The 23,178-nt window shown below is 40.3% G+C and overlaps 1 protein-coding gene across 1 annotated transcript; it reads left to right on the forward strand.

Annotated features, from left to right (window-relative positions):
- Nucleotides 1-10,171: 10,171 nt before the first annotated feature.
- Nucleotides 10,172-22,909, forward strand: dkk2 (dickkopf WNT signaling pathway inhibitor 2). The gene is made up of 4 exons (XM_026358767.1): nt 10,172-10,685; nt 18,379-18,529; nt 18,915-19,046; nt 20,363-22,909. Exons 1-4 carry the CDS (start codon nt 10,485-10,487, stop codon nt 20,611-20,613), a joined length of 735 nt encoding a protein of 244 aa, XP_026214552.1. The 5' UTR covers nt 10,172-10,484; the 3' UTR covers nt 20,614-22,909.
- The last annotated feature ends 269 nt before the right edge of the window (nt 22,910-23,178 follow it).

Below are 23,178 nucleotides of genomic sequence, written 5' to 3' on the forward strand. Positions count from 1 at the left end.
TTGATGAAGGCTTGGAGGTCGTCTTGGGGATTTAGCCATGTGTCTCTGGGATATTGTTAACTACAAGAGTGAAAGGTTGTGACAATTTAAGAGGCCCACTGCTGGAGAAGAATTCCAGTAGGATTATTTTATTAAGAGAAGTGGGTGTCCAGAGAGATAATAGTCTTTCACACGGGCCGTAATTCATAACCACGCCACAGCGCACATGCAGCACCGCTCACCATTCATAAACTCAGAAGAACAGCAAAATGGAATCATTCTTTAACGAGGTTTGGTGACACGTCTGTTAAACAATTACATCTTCCGGTTTCTCCCCGTGTTATGGCAATAACAGCATTTTTGAGGTCCATAGCACGTCAGGACTTCAGTAATTTAGGACTTGTGCACCTAAAACGTGCGTGTCACCGAGAAAGCAGGATGCTGCGGCCAGAATAAATGCATGTGAAACTATTTTCCCGTTTAATGGGTGGTTTGTTGGTGTCGACTGAGTGCTGGCACAGAGTTTGTCCATCTCCGACCAAGAATCCTGGATGTCCATAGATGAGTGATCTCTTTACGATGGGAAAGACAGGGAGTTTGGGCTTTGACTTAACAATATCTTCTCACTCTATCCAAACCAGAACTATTCTGACCAACACATCTGAGTAACCTATGAATGAACTAGAAAACTGAATTTAAAAGAAGTCATAGATGTTTGTGGTAATGTGGTGAACAGTGCTATTGAAAATACCGTCTATAGTATTTTTGAATTGACACTATCAATTCTACACAATTAATTTGTGCCTCTTTACGTTGTCAGCGCTCCAGGAAATGACTGTGACACAACCCCTGCAGGAGATAAAAATGTATGAGAAAACACCAGTAAATGTTCTGTCTAATCCAAAGTGAAAAAAAATAGTGTTTTTACATGTATTTTGACTGAGCCTGTGAATACCATTGACTTCTTAGTGCTGCTGTGGAGCCAGTGAGAAAGGTCCACTGGAGCTGCTAAAGACAATGTTTGTACTGGGCAGGTTTCATGTGGACAACCACTGCTTTCATTTTGATCAGAAATGGATCAAGACAAGGATCTTTATATGCCACAATCATAATAAAACCTAAAGTAAGATCAGGAGACGTGTGTATGCTTGAGAAGAATTAAGTTATATAATAGAAAATAACGATAATGCAGTCCCATGTTAACAGTGTGTAACAGTGTCTCCTTTCCCCGACCACCGAAATAGTATAAAATCAAAAATCAACACAATAGGAATGATTCATAGAAGCTACTAAAATCAAGACTTCAGTCCAAAATAAAAAAGGGAAAAGAAAAAACAAATGTTTCAACTTTTCAATATCAGATCTCTCTAATCACAAACTTGAAAATGCTGTTACCAAATTTAAGGAAATGATTCCATCTGATCGTCACTTCAGTGCCAAGACAGAGGAGAGCAGCCTTCTTAATCCTGTTCCCTTATGAGTCAGTTATGTTGTTGATAACTGACATGAGCCTCACTGCGTACAATACTTGATTCTGTTGCAGTGAATCAGATGAGGCTAGCTCCATGGCACGAATCACATAGCTGTGCCTTAAATCAGGCAAATAAAAGCCGGAAAGGAGGTGGTGTTCCAATAATTTAGACAAATCTTGTTTATTCTGGAAAGACAGTTTAATAATATATTTCAAAAAGCCCTCCGTAATGTTAGAACTGCGTATTATTTATCATTAATAGAGGAAAATAAGAAAACTCCAGGTTTCTTTTAGACATTAAAAAATCATAGCCTTTGAGGCCAGTATCCTCTTAAACTTTACTGGAACTGATGGATCCTCATTTACACTAGCTCTAGAATCTTTTTAAGACCTAATTCCTACTGCTACACAGCAAATAATGTTCAACATTTACGTTTTACCGCTTGACGACGTCTAGTGGCTGCAGTGAATATTACATGAACAGCAGCGAGACTTGCTTTATCATTAATAATCTTTTAAAATAATGAATTTGATTATTTTAGGCAGCATTATGGTCAAAGGTTAGGTTCAAATTAGCAAACATCACTCTAACACTTTGAACTGTGTAAAAAGGTGATCTAGTAGAGAAGTTAATCATGTTTCCAACCAGTGCACACGAGGCCAGTCACTGGCTGGAGGTGGCTGTTCCTGACAGACTGTCTGAACACTGAAATGTATATATAAACATAAAGAACACCAACATTGGCAGCAGATTGATGTAATTACGGAGCGGGCACTAATTAAAAAGAAGATTAATGCATGCTCTTGGTCAGAGCTGATGACCTACGTCTTCCTGCGGATGCACAGATCTCATGCTCATCGGATGCACAAGAGCTCTTGCAGACATGATGAGATGCTACCTGAGCTGATTAGACTGACTCTAACTCAACGCAGCTCTCCAAATGAGATTCTGTATTGACTGATTAAGTTTTAATTAGAATATACAGTAGTTTTGAAAAAAGGTGAGAGAAAGGTCACAGAAAAAACAGGAATCAATGGAACAGGAACAGTAATATCTGAAAATCTAAAACACACATTTAAAAAAGTTTATATTAGTAAAAATCTAAAGTAAAACATGCAAACACATTAGCGTCCCTAGACACTTCGTTCATATAAAACTGTTTATCAATCACATCAGCAGTAAATACAGATACAGACTTAAGATTTGGCTTCCTATACACGTGGTGTATTGTAGGTTAATGCATAGTTCGGTGTTTAAAACAATAGATACAGTGGAGGACAGTGATGCATGGTCTGAGTGGTCACAAATTTGCAGGGATGAAAAGATCAGAGAAGAAATTACACTGATAATGGACGCATACGTTTGAAACGTACAAAGAGGTCCACCTCTGTGACTTTCCTGTGCACCAACATCACAGGTTCAGGGACAAAGGAGCATTGTGTGGCTGTCATTCAATCCAGTACAGCGCAGTAACACTGATAGCGAGTGATCACAGAAAAATGATGTCACCACAGCTGCTTACAACAAAGAAGTACCTTTTACAATTGACGGATCTGAAGTCCGATTAGAGCCAGAAGGGAACACTTATGCACAAGCATTGACATTGATTACATGGCACTGTTGGGTAAATTTCTCATAAAATTTAAAATTCATCCAAAGATGGTCAAGGTTTAAAAGCAGGAAAAAGTATTACAGTGTTAAATCTGCTTTTTAAAGTTGCATTCCTGTGATTTTGTAACTGAATCTATATGTTTAGTTTGAGCTATGAGCACTTTTAGACAAAGAAGATTATGAAAACTAAGAAACTCTATTAACATACAGTATCTTGAAGTACTAAAAATACGAGACTGACAGTCAAAAACATTTTAAGCTAAAAAAGCCTGAACAGTTCGACAATATGATTCTCTGGACTCATGAAACCAACATGTACCAGAATGATGGGAAAAGAAAATTATGAAGAAGGAAAGGAACAGCTCATGGCCCAAAGTGTAGCATATCATCTGCAAAACATGGTGGAGGCAGTGTTATGACATGGGCATGTATGGCTACCAATGGAACAAGACCTGAATGCTGATAAAAGTAGAAGGATGAATTTTGAAGAGTGCGGGCAACACTCTATGCTCTGATTCAGCCCAATACTGCAAAACCGATGGGATGCCTATATTTCCTATTGCAGATGTATAATAATGCAAAACATGCAGAGAAAGCTACCCAAGTGTTTCTTACGCAAAGTAATGGGATACTCGTCACTGGTCAGGTAAGCCACCTGGCATCAGGCAGTCATTGACTACAAATGATTTTTATACTCAAGTGTTCAAGCCAGGTTACATCATATCTGTTTACAGCTCACTGTATAACTCGTGTGATAAAGTTAATTCACTTGCTGAAACAGCTGTTGGCTACAGTTTCCACAAAACCTGAAAACGTTGTTATGGTGTGGATGTGTACCGACAGGGCTGCGATTTTCAGACCGAAAATTGCATGCAATTGTAATTACTGCAGGCTTTTTAAAGCAGCATTTTAGGTTAAGCTGCCAAACGCATGCATGAACCAGACATAGCATATATACCAGCAGGCTCACATGCATGTGGCTGGAGCTGGCTTCAATTAAAACACTATTACTGTCAAGACTAATCAACACTCCTCATGGGGATCTCAGCAGGAATAATTAAGCTTACATTTATCTATGCTGTCCATGCACTACTGGCCTCTAAGTGTGCTATTAAAATCCCACAGATAGTATTATCTAATTTTCTGGTTTACCATATTGATTAGATGGAATATTTGGAAAATCATAGTTTATCATGAGAACATGGTATTTATAGCTTATATTGGTCAGGCACATCATAAATCTCATTTTGAGAGGTGGCCGCAAGCTGCCAGACTCTGGCCTCAGTGCACACTGCTGAATATGTACCTGGTGTCTGTTATTCACAGTTCATGCTAGTTTGAACCACAGGCTTAAATTTTCTTTTCAAATATGTCAACCTCAGCATAGACAACTATATTTACTCCTCGCTCCTCCCATGCGATATTGCAGTGGTCTTGGTGTTAAAGAATGAACAAAAGCCTTGTATGTCTGCGTACATTGTTACATGAGATACCTGTGCGCTCATGTCTTTTGGTCTTTGTAATACGTTGCATTTGCCCATGAGGCATAATCATGAAATCCCAAAGCTGAAAGGCAGCTTTGGTAGTAGAGGTATCATTATGCCTCATGGGCAAAGTGTCTATGGTGAAACTTCAGGAGGACAGGCATCTTTAAAGAGGATTTTTTAAATGACAGCAGTGACAGTGCGGCTCTGTGTGTCACCACTTCCCACAGCCCAAGGCAAAGAGGGCATCGTTTGATTTAGAGGCAGGAATGGCCTTCTCAGCCCTTGATTACCAGAACCCTGCATGCTTTCATGTGGTCAGCATTCTGCCAGAGAAGGGTCACTGTTATCGATTAAATAATCTGAGTCAGTAATAGGCAGTAACAGGGTGCATTCATGCTCCCAACTGAAGTCCAGACCCTTCGGAAATAGCCTAATCCATCTTCCTGGGAAATGAGACGAGAGGAACAATTATCTGCCAAGCAACATGTCCTCTTTTAAGCGGCGTCGTGCCCACCACTCAGTGGAGCCTCTAGTTCATCTTCCTGGAATGTGGAGTTGAAAGAAGTTATGAATGTGTTGCGACATTACTAACAACTCAGATCATGAGAGACGCAGCACATCAACAGTACGAAGACAGACTGTGGTTAGAAAAATGAATCATTTGATTTCATTGATTTAAAAAAAGTACCAGGAGTGAACATGTAGACATCCTGAGCTCCTGTATGTTGGGTTAGGTCTTACAAATGACTTTCCATCATTGACTAATGAACGTACACATATGGCAGAGATTACCTAATCAAAATTTATACTGCCCTAATGACAAAATAATTACCTTTCCCTAACTACCATTGATATAATTAAGCACTTTGAATGCCTTTTGTGCCATTTAGACCGTAACTGTAAGGAAAACATTCATATGTTATGTTTAATGTATCGTATTCAGCTAATAGTGCTTAAAGCTTTAATGGTTTGGTTCCTCAGTACATTTTTTACCTGCTCGTTGTCTTTAATCCAGTCAGACCTCTCATGTCAACAGGTGGTGGTTATCCATACCTGTGTCCTGTAAGGATGTTTTTATGCTCTCAAAGTGTTTGTATATCTGTGCTCATGCCTTCGTGGGCTGTCTTACATTGTCTATTTTTGCATTTCCTTGCATGTTATATTTTATATTATAGAGAACTTCCATTTCTTGATGTGTTTTGATGTTTACTTAATGAAATGTGGGCGATAAATAAACCTGATTTGACTTAACCACACTAATTTGAGTTGTTTAAATTCCAGAGTTGCAGTGTTTTCGTATGAAATTCCCTTGTTGTGTTAGTACTGCTCTGCTGCAGCTCAGCAAGGACACACTTGCTGGAGTCACATTAGGAATAGATGTCTGCATGTCCATTAAAGAAAAGAGAAAGGGCTACAAAGACTAATATATTGTTCACTGTATAAATAGGCAGTCAGTATGGTGTTATCTAGCAGTCTTTTAAAAAATATATTAGAAGTGTTTTATGGATATATTAGCTTTTATGGGTTCACAGTGTCAATGCCATGCTGATTGGGTAACACAAGTGTTTGTGTTCTAGTGTGGTTATCTGAACAAGACTCTTTGATCACAAATGTCTTAATTTCTGGCAAATTCTGTCACAAGGCTCCGACTTTATTATAAACACATGCATGAAATGTTTTTAATACATTTGGAACAAGTTGAAAAGATTTGTGCAAGTGCAGAAAGAAGACATATGTAGGCTACTCATCTCTACAAAGGATAATCCTTATCTCTGGCTTTGTTGGACAAGAAACTGATTCACCAAAGAACCAGACAAACCAAAATTATGTAAAAAAAAAAAAAAAAAAAACTCATAATGAGAAGACATTTCCAGACAATCTATGATAAATGTCATTTGTAATATTTCCCGTAATAAATGTGAGAACAGTCATCTGCATTCAAAATCCCAACATTTCCCAACATTTAAACCCTTCGTCTTCTGGAAGCACACTTGGTTGGTTGCGCCACTGGTCAGTGGAGCTGTGTGACCACGTCGTGATCTACTAAACACAATTATTTGATTATTTGTTTATCATCTAGTGTGGGTGTTGTCCATATGCATGTTCTGTGTGAGTCACATCAAAGTCAGCAAGACAGCCTTTCAGTGAGCTCCGCCGCACAAAGGAAGCATGATTTACAGACATGTTGCTGGGTCTCAACTGTGGGGAACCCCACATTCGGCACAGAACATAAACACCCACATTTCGGAACAACCCCGAATCAAAGGCAGGCTCAGGGTGAGCCGACTGATGTGTTGTACTGATGCATGGCTGCGGGTGGCCAACCAGGAGGGTGAAACCATTCCTGGACTGTGTGATCCATTAATAAGAACCAGTCTCCCTGTGCCACAGTGAAACTGGTCTACACTGTCTTCAGTTACATGAAAGGATCGAGCCACAATGACTTTAATCCCCATCCAAAAAGTTCACACACCATGCACGATGCTGTGTCTACAGACTACTACTCACATGAATGTTTGGGTTATGCACTGTGTCCCGGTGATTTAAAATGGGCTTTATTAGACAATAGCAGCTCCACAAGCGCATTTATTGGACAAAAAACAAGTGTATACAGTGCTTAGGCTTGAATCAAAAGGTCTGCAGACAGTGATCCTAACCATAAAACTGATCGATTTAAATGTTCTGATATATATTTATCTTATGTAAGCTTGTGTGTCTTTGAAAGGTGCAATACAAATAAACCTATCTTGGTTTGCCTTTCTGAGGCACTACACTAAGACCAAGTGCACAATACGTTTGTGGACACGTTCAGCTAAAGAGTATCACTAAAACCAGTGTAAAGCACCAATATATACTATGTTTTGCGAAACCCACACACCAATCTGGACCATCTTCAATGGACAGATAAGACCAAAGTGCCATATTTGTCGAAAACCAAACCTCATACTCACTTTAAAGCACAGCAGTAGAGGGGTGGGGGTCTTCATTTCTTCTAAAATATATAGGATATATAGAAATATAAATATAGTTTAAGGAGCATATATGTGCAATTTGAGTCGAGTGAGATGCAGTTTGAGCTAAGTGCTGAGCAATAATGAGCTGAGCAGCCTGATATTTTTGATGCTATTATTATATTATTAATATTTTGTTTTGTTATTTTTATTGTGCCTGTGAGGTGTGTGCTACACCACCACCACCATCAGTTCTTGACAGTATTAACATACTACTACTACTCCACTGGAAAAGACCTTTTTATCTCTCCCACAAGTGATGCAAGAGTTATCCAGTCTGCTCTGAAGTGAAATCTGCCTGCATTGATACATCTGATCTGTTATTTTCAAAACAAATTGTAATTTAGGAGTGTTTTGTTTTCTGTTATCAGGTGAACTGATATTGATATGTTCTCAGATATTATTTTACACATGGTTTGGATCTTTCAGTACGTGAGACTGAACAAGGATTGTGCCATCACGACAAAACTGTTGCGCAATGTTGGTTGAGAAGCGATCACTGCGTGGAGGCTGGAGTGGTGATGTCATGGAGCATGTCCGTACACTAGGTAGTGGTAAAGAAAACAATCACAAATCTTGGTCCAGGTGATCTTCTCTGTGTTTCTGTGAAGAAACTGATCCTGTTTCTTCTCGGTTGTTTAAAGATCGAAATGTTTGACACTAATTGGTGACATCCTCAAAGCTCTCTGTTAATCCACTGTGTTGATAATGGTCACAAAGCACCAGGGGCGTACTCACACAGCCATCCCAGAAGTCTCTCGCATTGAGTTACCACATGCAGAACCTTCTCTCTGTCCACCCCCCCCCTTCCTCCTTCCCTTCATCAGGACGCTTTAATGTTACTCAGGACTGTCACATCTCTCCACTTATCAGCACCAGCGCTTCAACACGATGATTTTTGCCCTCAAGAGTTTCAGCAGTTTGTCCTTTTAAGTGTCTCCTCTTCTTTGTTTGCATGTATTGTAAGTGATGAATGTTTTTTAAATGCCTTAGACGATTCAAATCAGCCCTATCCCACTTTGCTCGCCCTCTCTTCAGGGACCTTTCCAGTTGTTTAATCAGAAAAACAATGAAAACCGGCAAAATCCAGCCGAGCATCACCCAGCGCTTGTGGGATAAATCATAGTTTTTGCTGTGAATCATTGTTTTGCTTAGTTATTGGAACATGTCAAAGAAGAGGACAACACTCGTAGTAAAGAGACAACTTCATTGTTCTTTTTCAATAACATATAGTACAAATGGACTTTTTAACCTCTTTGAAAATGTGTTTCTGTGAAGAGCAGCTGTCTGCTGACAGTCTTTGTGGGTAAATCATTGTACACTCGGGTGACAAAGGTGGCAAAAATAGTACCACCTCTAAGCATCTACAGTTACATAAAACAAGTCCAATACTTCCTCTCACTCCCCAGTTCAGTTGGTTGTCCATTGTCTCTAACAAAAGAACTTGACACTTTGAATTGGAGCCTCTGATGGATCGCTTTTGAGGTCAGAAGCCTTTACCGGTATACTGGTTTCACCCCAGCCCATCCAAGCTTCTAGCCTTGAATAGATGGTCCCAACTTGTGTGAAGACTGAAGCATTATTAAGCATCCATTGTGGGAAAGGTGGTTTTGATGACTCGCTTCTTATTTTTTTACACTGACAATCTGCCTTTTGTGCTGGATATACATTCACATGTGGCTTCTGTTCGCGCATTGTGTTTTAGACGTTCACTTAGAAGTTCATAATCATGGATGGTTTGCTTAATACATTTTGAGATACCATCACAACAATATATACACAGGAGCAGTGCTTGTAGATGTACACTAATACAAACTTGACGTTGTCAAACTGATAAAACCACTGAAATAATTAGTCTATGGGCCGGTACTTAAAATTGTGGCATTCACCTGTCTGAAACTGAAAGACTTCATTGTACCTCCACATGTATTTTCAACTAACCAACACAACTTATGCTCATACAAAGGCTCTAAGAATCAAACAAAGACGCCTCTATAATACTTATATCACTAACTTTATCACCACTGGCATTCCTTGGATCATGAGGGATGCTTTTCCCACAGAGGGAAAACAATGGTTATCAGACAGGTTTTTATTTTGAGTTATTTCAGATTGCTGGACCCTGAACAGCATCTTGACTGTTGTACCGGTCAGGGAGTTACTTCACTGTCAAACATAATCACAGCTACATGTTTAAGTCATTTGTTTTCACACAGGGTGGTAGATGAACGTTTTACGAATACAAGGAACGATTACCAAGGAAGACAGATGCCTTTTTGTGATAATGGAAAATGTTCCACGTTACCTACAAACCCTCTTTAGAGCACTTTAACGCAGACTTTTTTCCTTCATTTCCTACGCGCCTGGCAGTAAAAAGGGTCAAACGACCAGTTAAAATACACAGTGTATAATTTTATAGCTTTTTCCCAACGGGGCTCCTGGTGCCGGTGTGGAGACGACAATACACAAGTGGCAGAGCAGCACACAGATCAGTTTCAATCTTTGTAAGGGGCGGAGGCAAACTCATTAGAATCCTAAAAAAAGAAAGTATCCGAGATCATAAAACACCCGGCTGGAGGAGTCAGCGCTCACTCACAGATAGAGACTCAGTGGAGACGTGTTGCCAAGTCTCTGACCCTTAGTTCAGCATCGACATTTTAACATCTTATCTTCTTCATTATTTCCTTCCCACACTGGGCTTTCTGTGTTTTCAAATAACAGGTTCGATGGCAGTCATTTCTCTGCATATCTAATTTTCAGGAACAAAAACGTGGCCTCGTCATTACTCCTCTCTGTACCGCAATAGAACCAGCGTTACGCATGGACACTACTAGTGCGCACGCTTCTCATTGAGACACAATTTTTTTTTTTCCCCCGCACAAAGTTCATTTTCTGCCTTTTTGGCAATTCGGTAACGTTCAAGGATGCTCGTCTCTACGTGGAATAGATGCTGTGTTGTGGTGTTTCTCGTCGCGACACTGAGGACGGGGACATCCCAGGTGTCAGCGACGCGCCCAAAGGCGAACGCTATCAAGCCAGCGCTGTTGGAAGAGTCACCTACACCCGCAACAAATCGCTCTGCCTCTGCCCAGAGCGGGACCACCAAGAAACACAACAACCTCCAGGTAATTGTTATTGTTAATTGTTAGGTAATTGTTAATATTGAATTTTAAATCAAGATGCCAAATCGATTTTACACACAGCGCGAAACTGGGTAGATGAATTAGAGCCAGTGGAATAATCTTAGCAGTAATAATGATTTGTCAAGTCCAAAAAGTAGCAAGTGATCTTTAAATAATAATTCTAATATGTCAAAAAGAGAAAACTTTCTTTTTTCACTTAAAGGCGATGCAGTCAATCTGTGCGTAATTGTGCACACTCCAACTCCAAAACTGCGCCTATAGAGAATCCTGGAGTGAAGTAGCCGCATGCTATTAAGAAAAACCTCTCATGTGTGGATCGTTATTGGAAATTGTAGGGCTTGAACCTCTCATAAACCCTAATTGCTTTTCAGACCTGACGCCACAGTTGGTTGCAGCGCACTTCCACACTAAATCATTAATGCCAACAGAAATGTGAGAAAAAGTTAACACTTGGGGTAATTTTCTGTCTGGGTCCTACAATCATTAAAGTGGTCCAGACGCTTGCTGGGATTATGAGATTCTTACTGTGGGGCCTCTGAAGGATACTCTTACCAACCAGTTAATACCCACTCAAACTGTTATCAATTCCTGCTGTTTCAACAAAATACCACATTACTGTACTTTGACAGCAACGCTGGAATAAAAAAAAAGCTTTTTGAAAAAAACTTGTGAACATTATGAGTGGGTCTAAAGATTTGATCAAGCACAACTGTACTTTTGTTACTTGGCAAGGGAATAAAATGTATTCATATACCAAATGATAATGGAATTGGATGTTTTAGTTCCAGGTTTAGTTGAGGTTAATGTCAGTTCTAAAACAAAAAGACATAGAAAAACCATTGGGACATCATCTTATCAATGTTCACTATACGTCTGAATTAAACATATAGGATTCTCATGATACTCAGCTCAGCATGTAGATGCCTCATGGTATCTTTCTGAGCAGCAGATGGCACTGCCACATCTCCATCACATCCCGCACAGCACATAGACCTTCACCAGCTCACTCAGTCAGCTGATTACTGCTTACTTACTGAATTATTTTCTTTTTCTGTGTCACGTTTGGCCTATTCAACTGTGTGCAAGATCACTTACAGTAGAGAAAGTGTCAAATATCTGTGCACAGAGCTGAGAGTTGTGCTCTGATATTCCGCTACTTCAGAAGAAAATGATGTAGAGCAAAAGCCAGTTTCACTCCTGCGAACTGTGGAGATCAAAACTTAACCAACCCTGTTAGACCTCACTTTTAGTGCCGGCTTACATCTTTGCCCTTGTGATAATCTGGAACAGTGTGGAAGGGTGGACTGAGGAGAAACAACATACGTCTGCAGAGACCACCACTCTTATAAATGTCACGGTGAATGGCGCAGTGTGTCACAGTGAAGATAGTATTTACAGTAGGAGGTGGGTATATGTGTGTGTTTCTGTGTCTTCTCGCTGCCAAGAAGTTTTCCAGAGTTGTAAAGTAACAGCCGCAGCTAAGCTTTGGCCGAACATTTGGCTTGACACCGGCCGTCAAACCACACTGACCCTCTGCATTTAATCATGAAAGCAGAATTAGTTAAATATAACAAGTCTGCTCTCTTCATGAGGTTGTAAGGATAAAGTGTGGCACAGATTCAGCTCTAGGAGTGGTCGCAAGGCTACCAATCAGTCTTAATAATACATACACGGCTGCAGTTACTGCCTTGAAACGGGGTCAATAACACAAACCAACACTTCACTGAGTCATTCTCTTTCTAAAGTGGTTCCCCAAAGATATTTTCATCTTTGTCTGCATTTATGGAGTAAATTACATCTGATTAAGGCGTTGTGTGTGTTTGGACATTGGGTATGGCTTCTCAGATTTCTCATCTGGCATTTGTATTATGGGAAACCTTGGTGCAAATATCCTATTTATTATTTGATTGATTTATGGTCACGTTCTCATGCTGCTGAGTTTGTTACACATCTGGAGAATGTGCAGTGGGTTCAGGATGTAAGTGAGCTTGCCAATTAAGTGAGTGAGAATATTAATAATTCACCAGGGCCATTTTTAAACCCACTATCCCCTATTCAAACTACAGTAAAGCATAGGTATAGACAAATATTTACGTGTTGTTAGGTAAATATCTGGAGGCCTGAAAGTCTCATTTAAAGTACATTAAGTTGTTAAATTGCCCTCATTAGTTTATTTTCAAATATAGCAAATTAATAAATGAGAGAGTCCAGCCACCCTGCAGAGACAAACCACTGCAGCAGGAAACAAGGGTGTAATTTGGTGCTTTATTATCCATCAGATTACAAACTCTGTTTGAGACCTTCAGTTATAGGAAGCGTTTGACAGCTTAATGTGCTTTTATTTCCTGTAGCTGCTGACAACGTTTGGCGATAAGACTCACATCGATCACACACAAACCAGGGTCAGGTTTTGGCTATTCCTTGGCATTGAGCTCGGGCAAACTGCTGAGTATTTTCCTGTAGTCTCACCATTTCAACATCAGCTTGACTGAAGTAAAACCCACAAAACCAAAACCTCCAAGACCTTGACAGCCAGCGCTCGTGGGTGGCACTGTTGCCTCCCTGGAAGAGAACCAACAGAAATGGATAGTACTGGCAGGCAGTGCTCACCACTGTAACCTCTGAACCCACAAGGGAACCGATGCCGTGGCGGCATTCATGTAGTACGTGTCTAACAAACATCAGCGGCTGGTCAGTGAGCCTTCAATAATTACCTTATTTGCTTCAACATGAGGATTAACAAAAGTGTTCTGCCCATAAAAGCATAGCATCCTTTTTCTCTCTCAGCCTATTTCACCCCCTCTCAAACCAGAAATGACTGTTAGTGATCCTAATGAGCTGAGAAAGAGACAGAAAAGGCAGAGAGAGGTGTGACTGCTTGTTAGCACTTAGTGTAGTTTGGGCCTCTGTCTCCAGTCCTGTGGCCTTCCTAGTCTATGGGTCCCCTGGGCCCTCTGAGGCCCTGAACTGGAGCCATTAGGGACCTCCTATGGCGACATCCTTTACTGTAATGGGACCTGTTAATGAGAGGGGAGACCCATGTACCTCTCATTCCACATGATTACACCTCTTAGAGTCACACACCTTCTAGATTACCATCAGGCGCTTTCCCCTCTATCCTTTGATAGCCTTTGAAGAGAGAAGTCATGTCCATGACTGTGTGCCTTTCTTCATGTCAGATGAATAAGATCAACTCAGAATGTATACTTAACTTAAGGAAGGGCTAGTTTTTGGAGACGCTGGGTTCTAGCACTCACAGGGAAATGTCCATAAACACATGTGTTTTGAGTGATGAAAGACACCAAGCTACGTTTGAAGCCACGGTTTGTATGAGTGACTTGTGTGCGGCCTTCCCTATGTTATCTGATAGCAGCCTGCCGTGCTTTCAGGGCGTATGAAGTTTGTTTATTCAGTCACATTGTTTATTTGACTTTATAGGGCCCCTGCCACTCATTCACACCATTCACAGTTTCAGGTTACAAGCTTGAGCCCTGAAGGTCAAGTGCAGTCACGACACAGAGCTGTGTGAGGACGTCCTGTACTATAACTTCATTCTAGTTTTTATTTTGCAAGTGTAGTGTGAGTGAATTTACTCAGGAAGTGACCTTTTATGTAGAAATGATAAAGGACTTAACTACTAGTATGGCTGAGGGGTTCAAAATAGGTAGTGGGGAAATATTGTAATTGGCTGAAGGATTTTTTTTTCTTATATTTTCTCACTCAGACTAGATTTTTTCTGTCTGTCAATCCATCCATCTACCTATACCTCCATCCCTCCGACATTGTTGCTCTGCACTAACATCACCTTATGTCATCCTTTGCTGTAATTGCTATAGCCGCTAGGGAGTTTTGTCACTCGCTGAAACAACTGACGCTGCTGTTATTCTTGGGAGCACAGATGCATGACTAAACTGTTCTGTTGTGGGGAGCATAAAAGAGGGTGTAAGAAAACACAAACAATGCTGGGAAAAAGCCATGTAGTTCAACCCCATCCACCCAACACATCTATTGTCATACTGTCCCTGCAGGTTTAGATTCAAACCTGGCATAAGACACAATACATTGGGTTATATTTATGCATTACAGGGCACTTCCATCGAAGTATATCAGTGCTTTGGAATGACAGAGGTAAATAAGGGACTCAAAGACCAGAGGGCAGGTTCAAAGCTCTGTATATCCTGCAGTAAATCCCTTAGATTGTTGATCCCGCACATGTAAGTTTCCTGTTGAAAGCCACAGTACTTTACCAGCACGAGAGCAGCACGAGACAGGGCCGGGGGCTTCCCTTATGGCTCTCTGTCTGTCTCTGCCTGTATCGTCTCACCAGCATACCAACAGAGGCTGCAGAGTACACAGCTCTCAAGCCACTTCCTGTGCAGAATCTAAGGCCGGGCTTTTATGTGTGAAGGCCGTCTAGGGAAAAATAAGGGAGCAATAGAAAAAAGATGGGAGATGAATGAGATGCATCCAAATGAAGTCCTGTTTCTCAGAAGTCGCGAACGAGGCATTTTAAAACATGACAAGATAAGACGTGATTATCAGATGTGATTTGGGGGCTTGTATCATTGGGTTTCAAAGGGCTGTCTTGCAGTTTCAGCTGTGATGGAAGAGGTGAGACCCGTTCTTCCTTCACCTTACTCCAACCCCCATATGTGCAATGCACTGTAATCGATCCAAACCAGCTGTCCAGAATGACAGATAGGAAACAGAGCAGGTAATATGAAGTACTAGGCCAACTACATATGGGCTGGGACCATTTGTCTTCATATCTTTCATGTCAGGGGAAAAAAAAACTCTTTTCTGCACGGTTTAAAAACCTCTCTTCAGCGTGCTTCCAGCATGTTTCCAACTCAGTTGTGATTACAACGATTATTGTGGTTGGTCTTCTTGATCTTGGGAATAGCAGTTTCAACCCAATAGGTGGAGTTAAAGGATGAGTTTGACATTTTGGGAAACACACTGTGATTTAAATGCTCAGCATTAAATCAAGAGAGAATCTAATCTGTAAAGTATAGAACTGGAACTAGCACCACTAAAAGCTATACAAACACTGCATCTTCTTTGCACAAGTATAATAAATAAGGACAAGTAAATTACAAAAAGAGTTTTGTTGAGAAATGGAAAATCCATAATGTTGGGGGACCTCCATGAGACATGTCTCAAAAACCACAAAAGGCATCCTAAAATGTGCCACACTACTCTTGTACTCCTCTTTATAAATAAGCAGCAGGGAAATTGACCCTAGGAGGCTGTTAATAATGACGGAAGAGCATTCAGCTTGATATTCATGCTCCTTTTTCTGTGTCTGCCTCTGTGTGTTTCCACCTTGAGACATGGCACGCATCCAACAGGTTCAATTTTGTTGACTTTCTGAAGCACAGGGACACCAACCAACAACTTATAATGTGCTGAAATATTGGTATTATAGAAAGTCGCTTTAAACATGTGGTGTACATTCACATTTGGAGTGATGCCTGTTCTGCTGGGCATGTGCTCCTGTCTCAGCTAACCTTTATACCCCAAGTGGGTATATTTGCTATTTATTGTGGCTATAATGGTTTAACTCTGATTTGAGTCCCTTTCATCTTAATTTACTGTACATGTTTATTGTTTCATGTTTTGCAGTGGTAAGCCACACTAAATCAAATCTGTCAGCGCGGTGCCAGCAAAATGTGGTTGTGGTGCCAGTGGTGGTGTGCCAGTCAAACATGTTGTTCTAATGTCTTCCTACACTGGACATAATTTATCCAATCATAATCCATGACCTGCTTGTTTTCACTGATCTGCATGCTTAAATACGTGTTTTGTTGTGGAAATGCTCAAACTCAATCCATGCATTGCAATAAACCTAGCCTCAAATCCAACTGAATGACTTACAGTAAGATATGGCAACTGGAGAACGCTGTTGTCTGCCTTTTTTTTTCTCCGTCTTGCCGAACGGACGTGGAATCGAGCCAGAGTATTGCTGCTTCCCTGCAGCTGTTCAAAATGTCCCTCTGTCTTCATGAATTCAGTGCAAATTCGGGACATTATTTCATTTGTCTGAGGAGAAATTTCATTTGTGAAGCGATTTATGTCAAACTGCTTTGCTCCTGCTCCAAGTCTAACGGCAACAGGATGTGCATGTGCGAGGAATTATATAAAGACATCGGAAACCTCATTGGTGTACACATTTGTTAAGAAAAACTGAGCTTGACTTCAATAGTGCATGTTACATTCGCAATTCTTCACAATATGCCTCAGACTTTCGATGTAATAACCAGAAATACTAAGGAAAATTATGCCAAATTGACTATAAAGGACTATTATTAGCTACAATACTTACCACTCAATTATGCCTGTAGACTCATTAAGTCTCAGAATACTTTGGGAGAAACTGAAGTGGGTTTTTTTTTGGTTTGGAAATTCTAATGACTCCATTGTCTGGGATCTGAAAAAAATAACCACACTAGTGAGAGACATGTTAAGCCCTACAAGATGTTGTCCACTAAAATTGGGCTCAGAGGGGCTACAGCTTGTAGTTAGTTCACCCAAAACAAACAACCAACATATTTCCCCACTTACCGCCCGTGGTATCTAGATATGTAGACGGTTTGGGGTTTATTTACAGAGGTTTTTATATTTCTGCTGCTCAGACTAATAGCACCATTTAAATAAAATGAAAGTGAATAGCATTTGGTTTTGATGTTCAAAACATCCAAAGTTTCAAACTCAGAACCAATGGATTTCTCAAACTGTTACCAGAGAGTAACCGGTGAGGAAGCCTTTGATAGAAAGCTTCAAAGGAGCATAGCATTTCTGTCCTGTCCCAGCCATATGTAATTATATTAATTAATTTAAGATTTACTGAGGCACTGAGGAAAACGCAATACAGTTAAAGTGACATGTACAATTTACCATGATGAAATCCATTGAGCTGAATCTTTCTCAAGTCCTTCTAGTCCAATCAAAATGTTTCACAGCAATTTAACCTGACAATTTAAAACTGATGTGGTGCAGAAGGAATGAACACACACACAAGGATGTCTCTGCAAAAACCTATAAAACCAGGACATAACATTTTATTTGTCTTTATAACTGCTTGCTACAGTTGAGAGTTTGTGGCCTGAGGTGCATCGTGCAACTGTGGAGCATTAATTAGTAGGAATTCTGTGATTGTTTTGGGCCTGTGTAAGTAGGTGTTTGCTGGGGTGTGACCAATAAAATCAACTGTGTTTATTTCCTTTCACAGCAGCACAACAAGCAGCATTTACTGTATTACAGTGCCAAGGCCATACTTGGCCTGTAAAGCAAAAAAACAAACAAAACCTAACTGCAACTTATGACTTTGAGCTTTGACATAACACGAGCAGGTGGGCAGAGTAAGTGCAGCAGCCTCTTTGGCACCAGCACGGCACCTCAGAGGTTGACTCTCGATGACAAACTCAGTGTTCAAAGTTCAAAGTTATGTCACACACTGTATCCAGTATGTTACATTTAATCATTTCAGAAAGAGCTTTTCATAAATAATTGCAAATTGCACTAATTTAGCATTCATTGAAGCAATTAGTGCAATTCAGAGTCTGATAGATCTGAAATGATATCATTTAAACACTGAGATAAATGCACTGTAATTTATTTAATAAGGTAAATATACGTTTCGAGAGATTGATTAAATACATCTTTTTCTCAACAGGTGTATCCATGCAGCAATGATAAGGAGTGCAGTGTGGGCAGTTACTGCCACAGCCCTCAGCAAACCCCCTCTCGCTGCATCACCTGCCGCAGGAGGAAGAAGCGCTGCCATCGCGATGCCATGTGCTGCCCTGGGAACCGCTGCAGTAACTGTACGCACTTAGATACACACAAGCACACAATTTCAGTTTCAGTTAAATTGTGACTGCAGGGTATGATTCAGACAAGTTCTTGTCTTATGCAAATGTTGTGGAAATAGTGACTTGTTTTAGTCAATGAACAAACAGTACCGCAGTATCTAGCCCAGAGAAATACATTTAAATAATGTTGAACACATGTTTTACAGAGAGGATTCTGAACTATATTCGAACTGTATTAAATCGATGTCTAGAGGTTAGGTTCAACGGTCACATTTTGGTTGTTCTTTCACCACTTGATAGTGTGAATTGCACAAACTGCCTTCAAAGCTGTGGCCAGTCCGACTGAAAAGTCCAACTAAGCATGTGAGTTTGATGTTTCACATTTTTCCATCTGCAGATATTTGTGTCCCCATCTCTGAGAGTGTGCTGTCGCCTCACATCTCAGCTTTAGATGAGCCCAACAAACTCTCCAACAAAGACCACAACTGGAGGAAGAGCGGCAAATCACATGCTAAGCATTCCCTCAAAGGTAACGTCTGCCTTCATATCTCCGAAGTGATGTTTAAAGCGTGGCCACGGTGAACCTCGCCATCTCCAAACACTGTCGCTGTTCTCTTTTCTTCTTCCCTTCTTTACCATCACCCTTGCTGAAACTGAGTCTGCCTGACTGAGTCTTTCTGATTGTCTGCATATCCTACCGAGTTCATGAGCGACGCCAGTCCACAAACTATGTTGATAATTACCCCTCTGCTCATATGTCAGTGTCTACGAGTCCGTAGCCTGGAAGAAACCACAATGCCCCTGCTGTTTCTCCACCTACATAAAGTCACAAACACTTTGACTGACAGCGCACATTGTGTGATACACAAGTGAAAACCACAGAATGCAGGTTTGGCACAATTATGGCTAATAACTCACTGAGCCCCCTGCTTAGCGTTCATGTCACCTGATTTAAATCAATGTAAGGGTTTCCCATAAAGCAACATGCTTAATGAGACATTTAACATTACTCAGCTTTAAATACACCCTCAAGGCCGCAGGCTGCAATGCTAAAATCAATGTCAAAATAGCAGCACCACTTAAAGTTACTATAAATAAAGCAATTTAAATGTATTTATGCTTTACTCACTTAACTACATAATAATGTTCTTGAACAGGTCACTGCTTGAGAATTACCCACCCGGAGAATCTGTGGTGTTAAAGCAGTGGACAAGAATTGAGCCTTAGCATCCATCAAACTGGTTCAAACTTCATCCTGAAATAATGAGCGAGCAAAGCGTGGTTCTGTCCGTTTTACAGATGACTGGTTTGAAAGATAAAGAAGCTTTTGGCACAACGTAATAAACATTTAAAGTGTTTTGAAGGAAAAAATGTAAGTGTAAATTGTACTAATTATGCATTCACTGGAGTAAATCATGCGTCCTGCCAAGAATGTCAGTCTCGGGCCACATGGGACAGCACATGGTTAATATACAGCATAAGCTAATTGTTTGCTTGATTTATGTAGAAAGCTTCATGTGTTTCTTTTGTCTCCAAAAGGCCACACATAATGCAATCTGAACTGAAATGTGAAGAAAGGGTTGCATAAACTTGTCCGTATGGAAAACATAACAGCTTAATGAACAGTGATTATACATTTCCTTTGCTTTATTCAGCTGAATCACCATACAGCAAACTCCAAGAGGTTGAATGGAGCATAATTTCAATCAGGAACTTTTATGTCTCTAATGGAGGATTTCTTTTTGTTTTCCCAAGTAGTCATATGTCAACTTTATATACAGCTTGGAGTTTATTGTTTGTTGGTTCAACACTGATCAGTACTGTTTCTTCTTTTCCTCTTTTTAGGCCACGAGGGCGACTCTTGCCTGCGTTCGTCCGACTGCGCAGAGGGATATTGTTGCGCCCGCCACTTCTGGACCAAAATCTGCAAGCCAGTGCTGAGGCAGGGAGAGGTGTGCACCAAACAGAGGAAGAAAGGCTCTCACGGCTTGGAAATCTTCCAACGCTGTGACTGTGCCAAGGGCCTCTCCTGCAAGGTGTGGAAAGATGCCACCTCCTCGTCCAAGTCCAGGCTCCACATGTGCCAGAAGATCTGAAGCGGAGGCAGCTGTTGTCGGCATTGAGGCCTCTGTGTCCATCTGCCAGGGAACGATTTTTTTTTTTTTTTTTTTAAAGGATGGGTTGTGGCTGGATTAAAAGAAGTAAAAGACAGAGACTAACAAGAGACAAAACAGACTGCGTGGGTTCAAGCTTACTATTCAGCAAAGAGAAGAGCGAAGGGGAATGCTTTAAAGTGTTTGCTGTGATTGGTCCATCCCTCACAAACACACACACACACACACACACACACACTCACACACACACACACACACACACACACACACATACATACATCTCACGGAACCGCACCTCATGAGACCAGTGAGCTCATGGTGTGTTTGCTCCCAAATACAACAAACTTTTTTTAACATTCTCACGACAGTCAGGGAGCCGCAAGCCAATAGATGCTGTGATAGGTGTGGACCGTTTCTAGATGGAGGCAACAGACGTAGCAGTCTTACATCATAATAGCAGGACAGACTATTTACACAGAACCCATATTTATACTGCACGGTACAATATTTACCAAAACCCACAATCCATTTGTTTAAAAGATCACACAGTACATGTAATATTCTGTGTTTCACTGCTGGATCTGAATATTACCGTAATGCGTCTGTTTTTGTTATATTTCAGTAGCTCGTTCTTCATATTGTTCGTTATGTCTTTAAGAATTCAGCTATTGCTGGGCATTACATTCACAACCAGTAACAATGCCATGACCCCCATTATTACGGTTATACACAGCTCAGTCCAGAATGTGTGTAAAACAGCATGCCGGGACTTTGTAGCGATGCATAAGACTCTCAAACCAAAGAATTGCAGTAGAGTGATGAGTTTCATCTGGGACATTAGCTCCTCGCCCAATTTTCAGCCACAACAAGAGAGATAAAGAATTGTGTCTGTTGTGGGAACCTCGTGTGCGCCGTCAGATACTATACAGCTCCAATCTACTGCGATATAACTGTATGGGTTAAAACATTTTGCACTGAGGTAGTGCTCTGCTGCAGACTTAGTGGTTCCGATACCAGACCGAGAATGTTTCTGCTTTTCCAATCAACAGGATTCAAGGATACAATGGAAGTGCAATTTTTTCCGTTTACAAAGCCAGTGGGAATGGACATGTGAGAAGACTGATTATAATTACAAAAATGCTCCATAAACCTGATGTTGTCAAAGAGAATTGCAGTTTTAATCAGCATTTTGGCACATAGCCCTGTTTATTTCTCTCCTGGAGGTGAAGCAATGCTTTCTCATTACCAAACCTTTAAACAACCACTTGTTACCTTCGTAGCTAATATAATATCACATTTGCCTCCTTCTGCTCTAAAGTTTTAGACCACTACATACACATATTTTGTAACCATTTAAAATTTTCAATAAGCTCTTATATTGTAAATAGATCGGAAACAATGGAAATGTATTTAAGAATCAATGTATATCATGTACATATAGTAAAAATATGAATCTTAAAAGTTACAGCTAAACTAATTTAGGTGAGAAGAGTAAAGGGTTGATAGGACAAACGACGTTGGATAGATTTGAAAGAGTATAGCAAAGCTAAAAGCTGTGTTTAGACAACGGGGGAAAAGGCATAGAGAGCTCTGACTGATATTACTAACTGGATGCCTTGGATGGTTCCTGAGACGGAGAAAAACATTTCAATTTCCAAAACAGTTTCTGTAAATGGTATGTAAATGGAGTCAAAATATGCCACTAAATATTGTTTGTGTGAATACTTCTCATGAATGAATGAATAAAAGAATGTATTTTGTATCTCTGCTTACACACGACTTGTTATTGCTCCTTTTCTTATGTTGAGTTTTCTAATGTAACACAGGAGATAGAAGGCAGATTATACATCATGTTAACTTTATGATAATAAAATGAAAATAAATACATTTATTTAGACTTTGGAGCTACAGAGCGAGGTGTTTCACCTGCTTCTTGTATAACATCAGTATTAAAGCTTGACTTCGGGTCTTAGGAAGTTTTCAGACTAATGTTATTCGCATACTAACACCAAATATGAAAAGCAGTGCTGAATAGTATAGATTTTCTCAGACATTAGAAAACCTGAGCCTTTGAACTCTTTGAAACCTGCGTTGTGTATGTCTATGTTTGCAGTAATTCCTCCTCACTGTGTTTTGTGGAAACATTGCTATAACTCTTTGTGCATTTCTGCTTGTCGTAAATGGAATTATGTGACCACTGGCAGGACAGTGAAAGCATTCCTGCAGCGTTGTGTGTCTGTGTGTGTGTGTGTGTGTGTGTGTGTGTGTGTGTGTGTGTGTGTGTGTGTGTGTGTGTGTGTGTGTGTGTCTGTGTGTGTGCACAAGACAAACACAATGGTACTCTGTAAAAACAGTGCTTCATAGTGCACAAGTTACCTGTAATGTGTTCTCGATTGCATTAAATGTGCATAACTACATATACAGTACAACAGAATTAAAGTTCTGAAAACACAGCAAAACAGGCCCCTTCTTGAAACGTTATGAGTGGAGCTGAATTTTATTACAGTGACTACTTTAAATGCTTTTCCAGGATAATACATATTTTGT

This window comes from Anabas testudineus, chromosome 1, assembly GCF_900324465.2.
Source record: "Anabas testudineus chromosome 1, fAnaTes1.2, whole genome shotgun sequence".
NCBI lineage: Eukaryota > Metazoa > Chordata > Actinopteri > Anabantiformes > Anabantidae > Anabas > Anabas testudineus.

Excerpts from the sequence above, each read along its gene's own strand:
- dkk2 (XM_026358767.1), top strand. The coding sequence starts at position 10,485 with ATGCTCGTCTCTACGTGGAATAGATGCTGTGTTGTGGTGTTTCTCGTC. Across the intron at positions 18,530-18,914 it reads TGGGAACCGCTGCAGTAACT|ATATTTGTGTCCCCATCTCT; the intron begins GTACGCACTTAG and ends TTCCATCTGCAG. Across the intron at positions 19,047-20,362 it reads TGCTAAGCATTCCCTCAAAG|GCCACGAGGGCGACTCTTGC; the intron begins GTAACGTCTGCC and ends TCCTCTTTTTAG.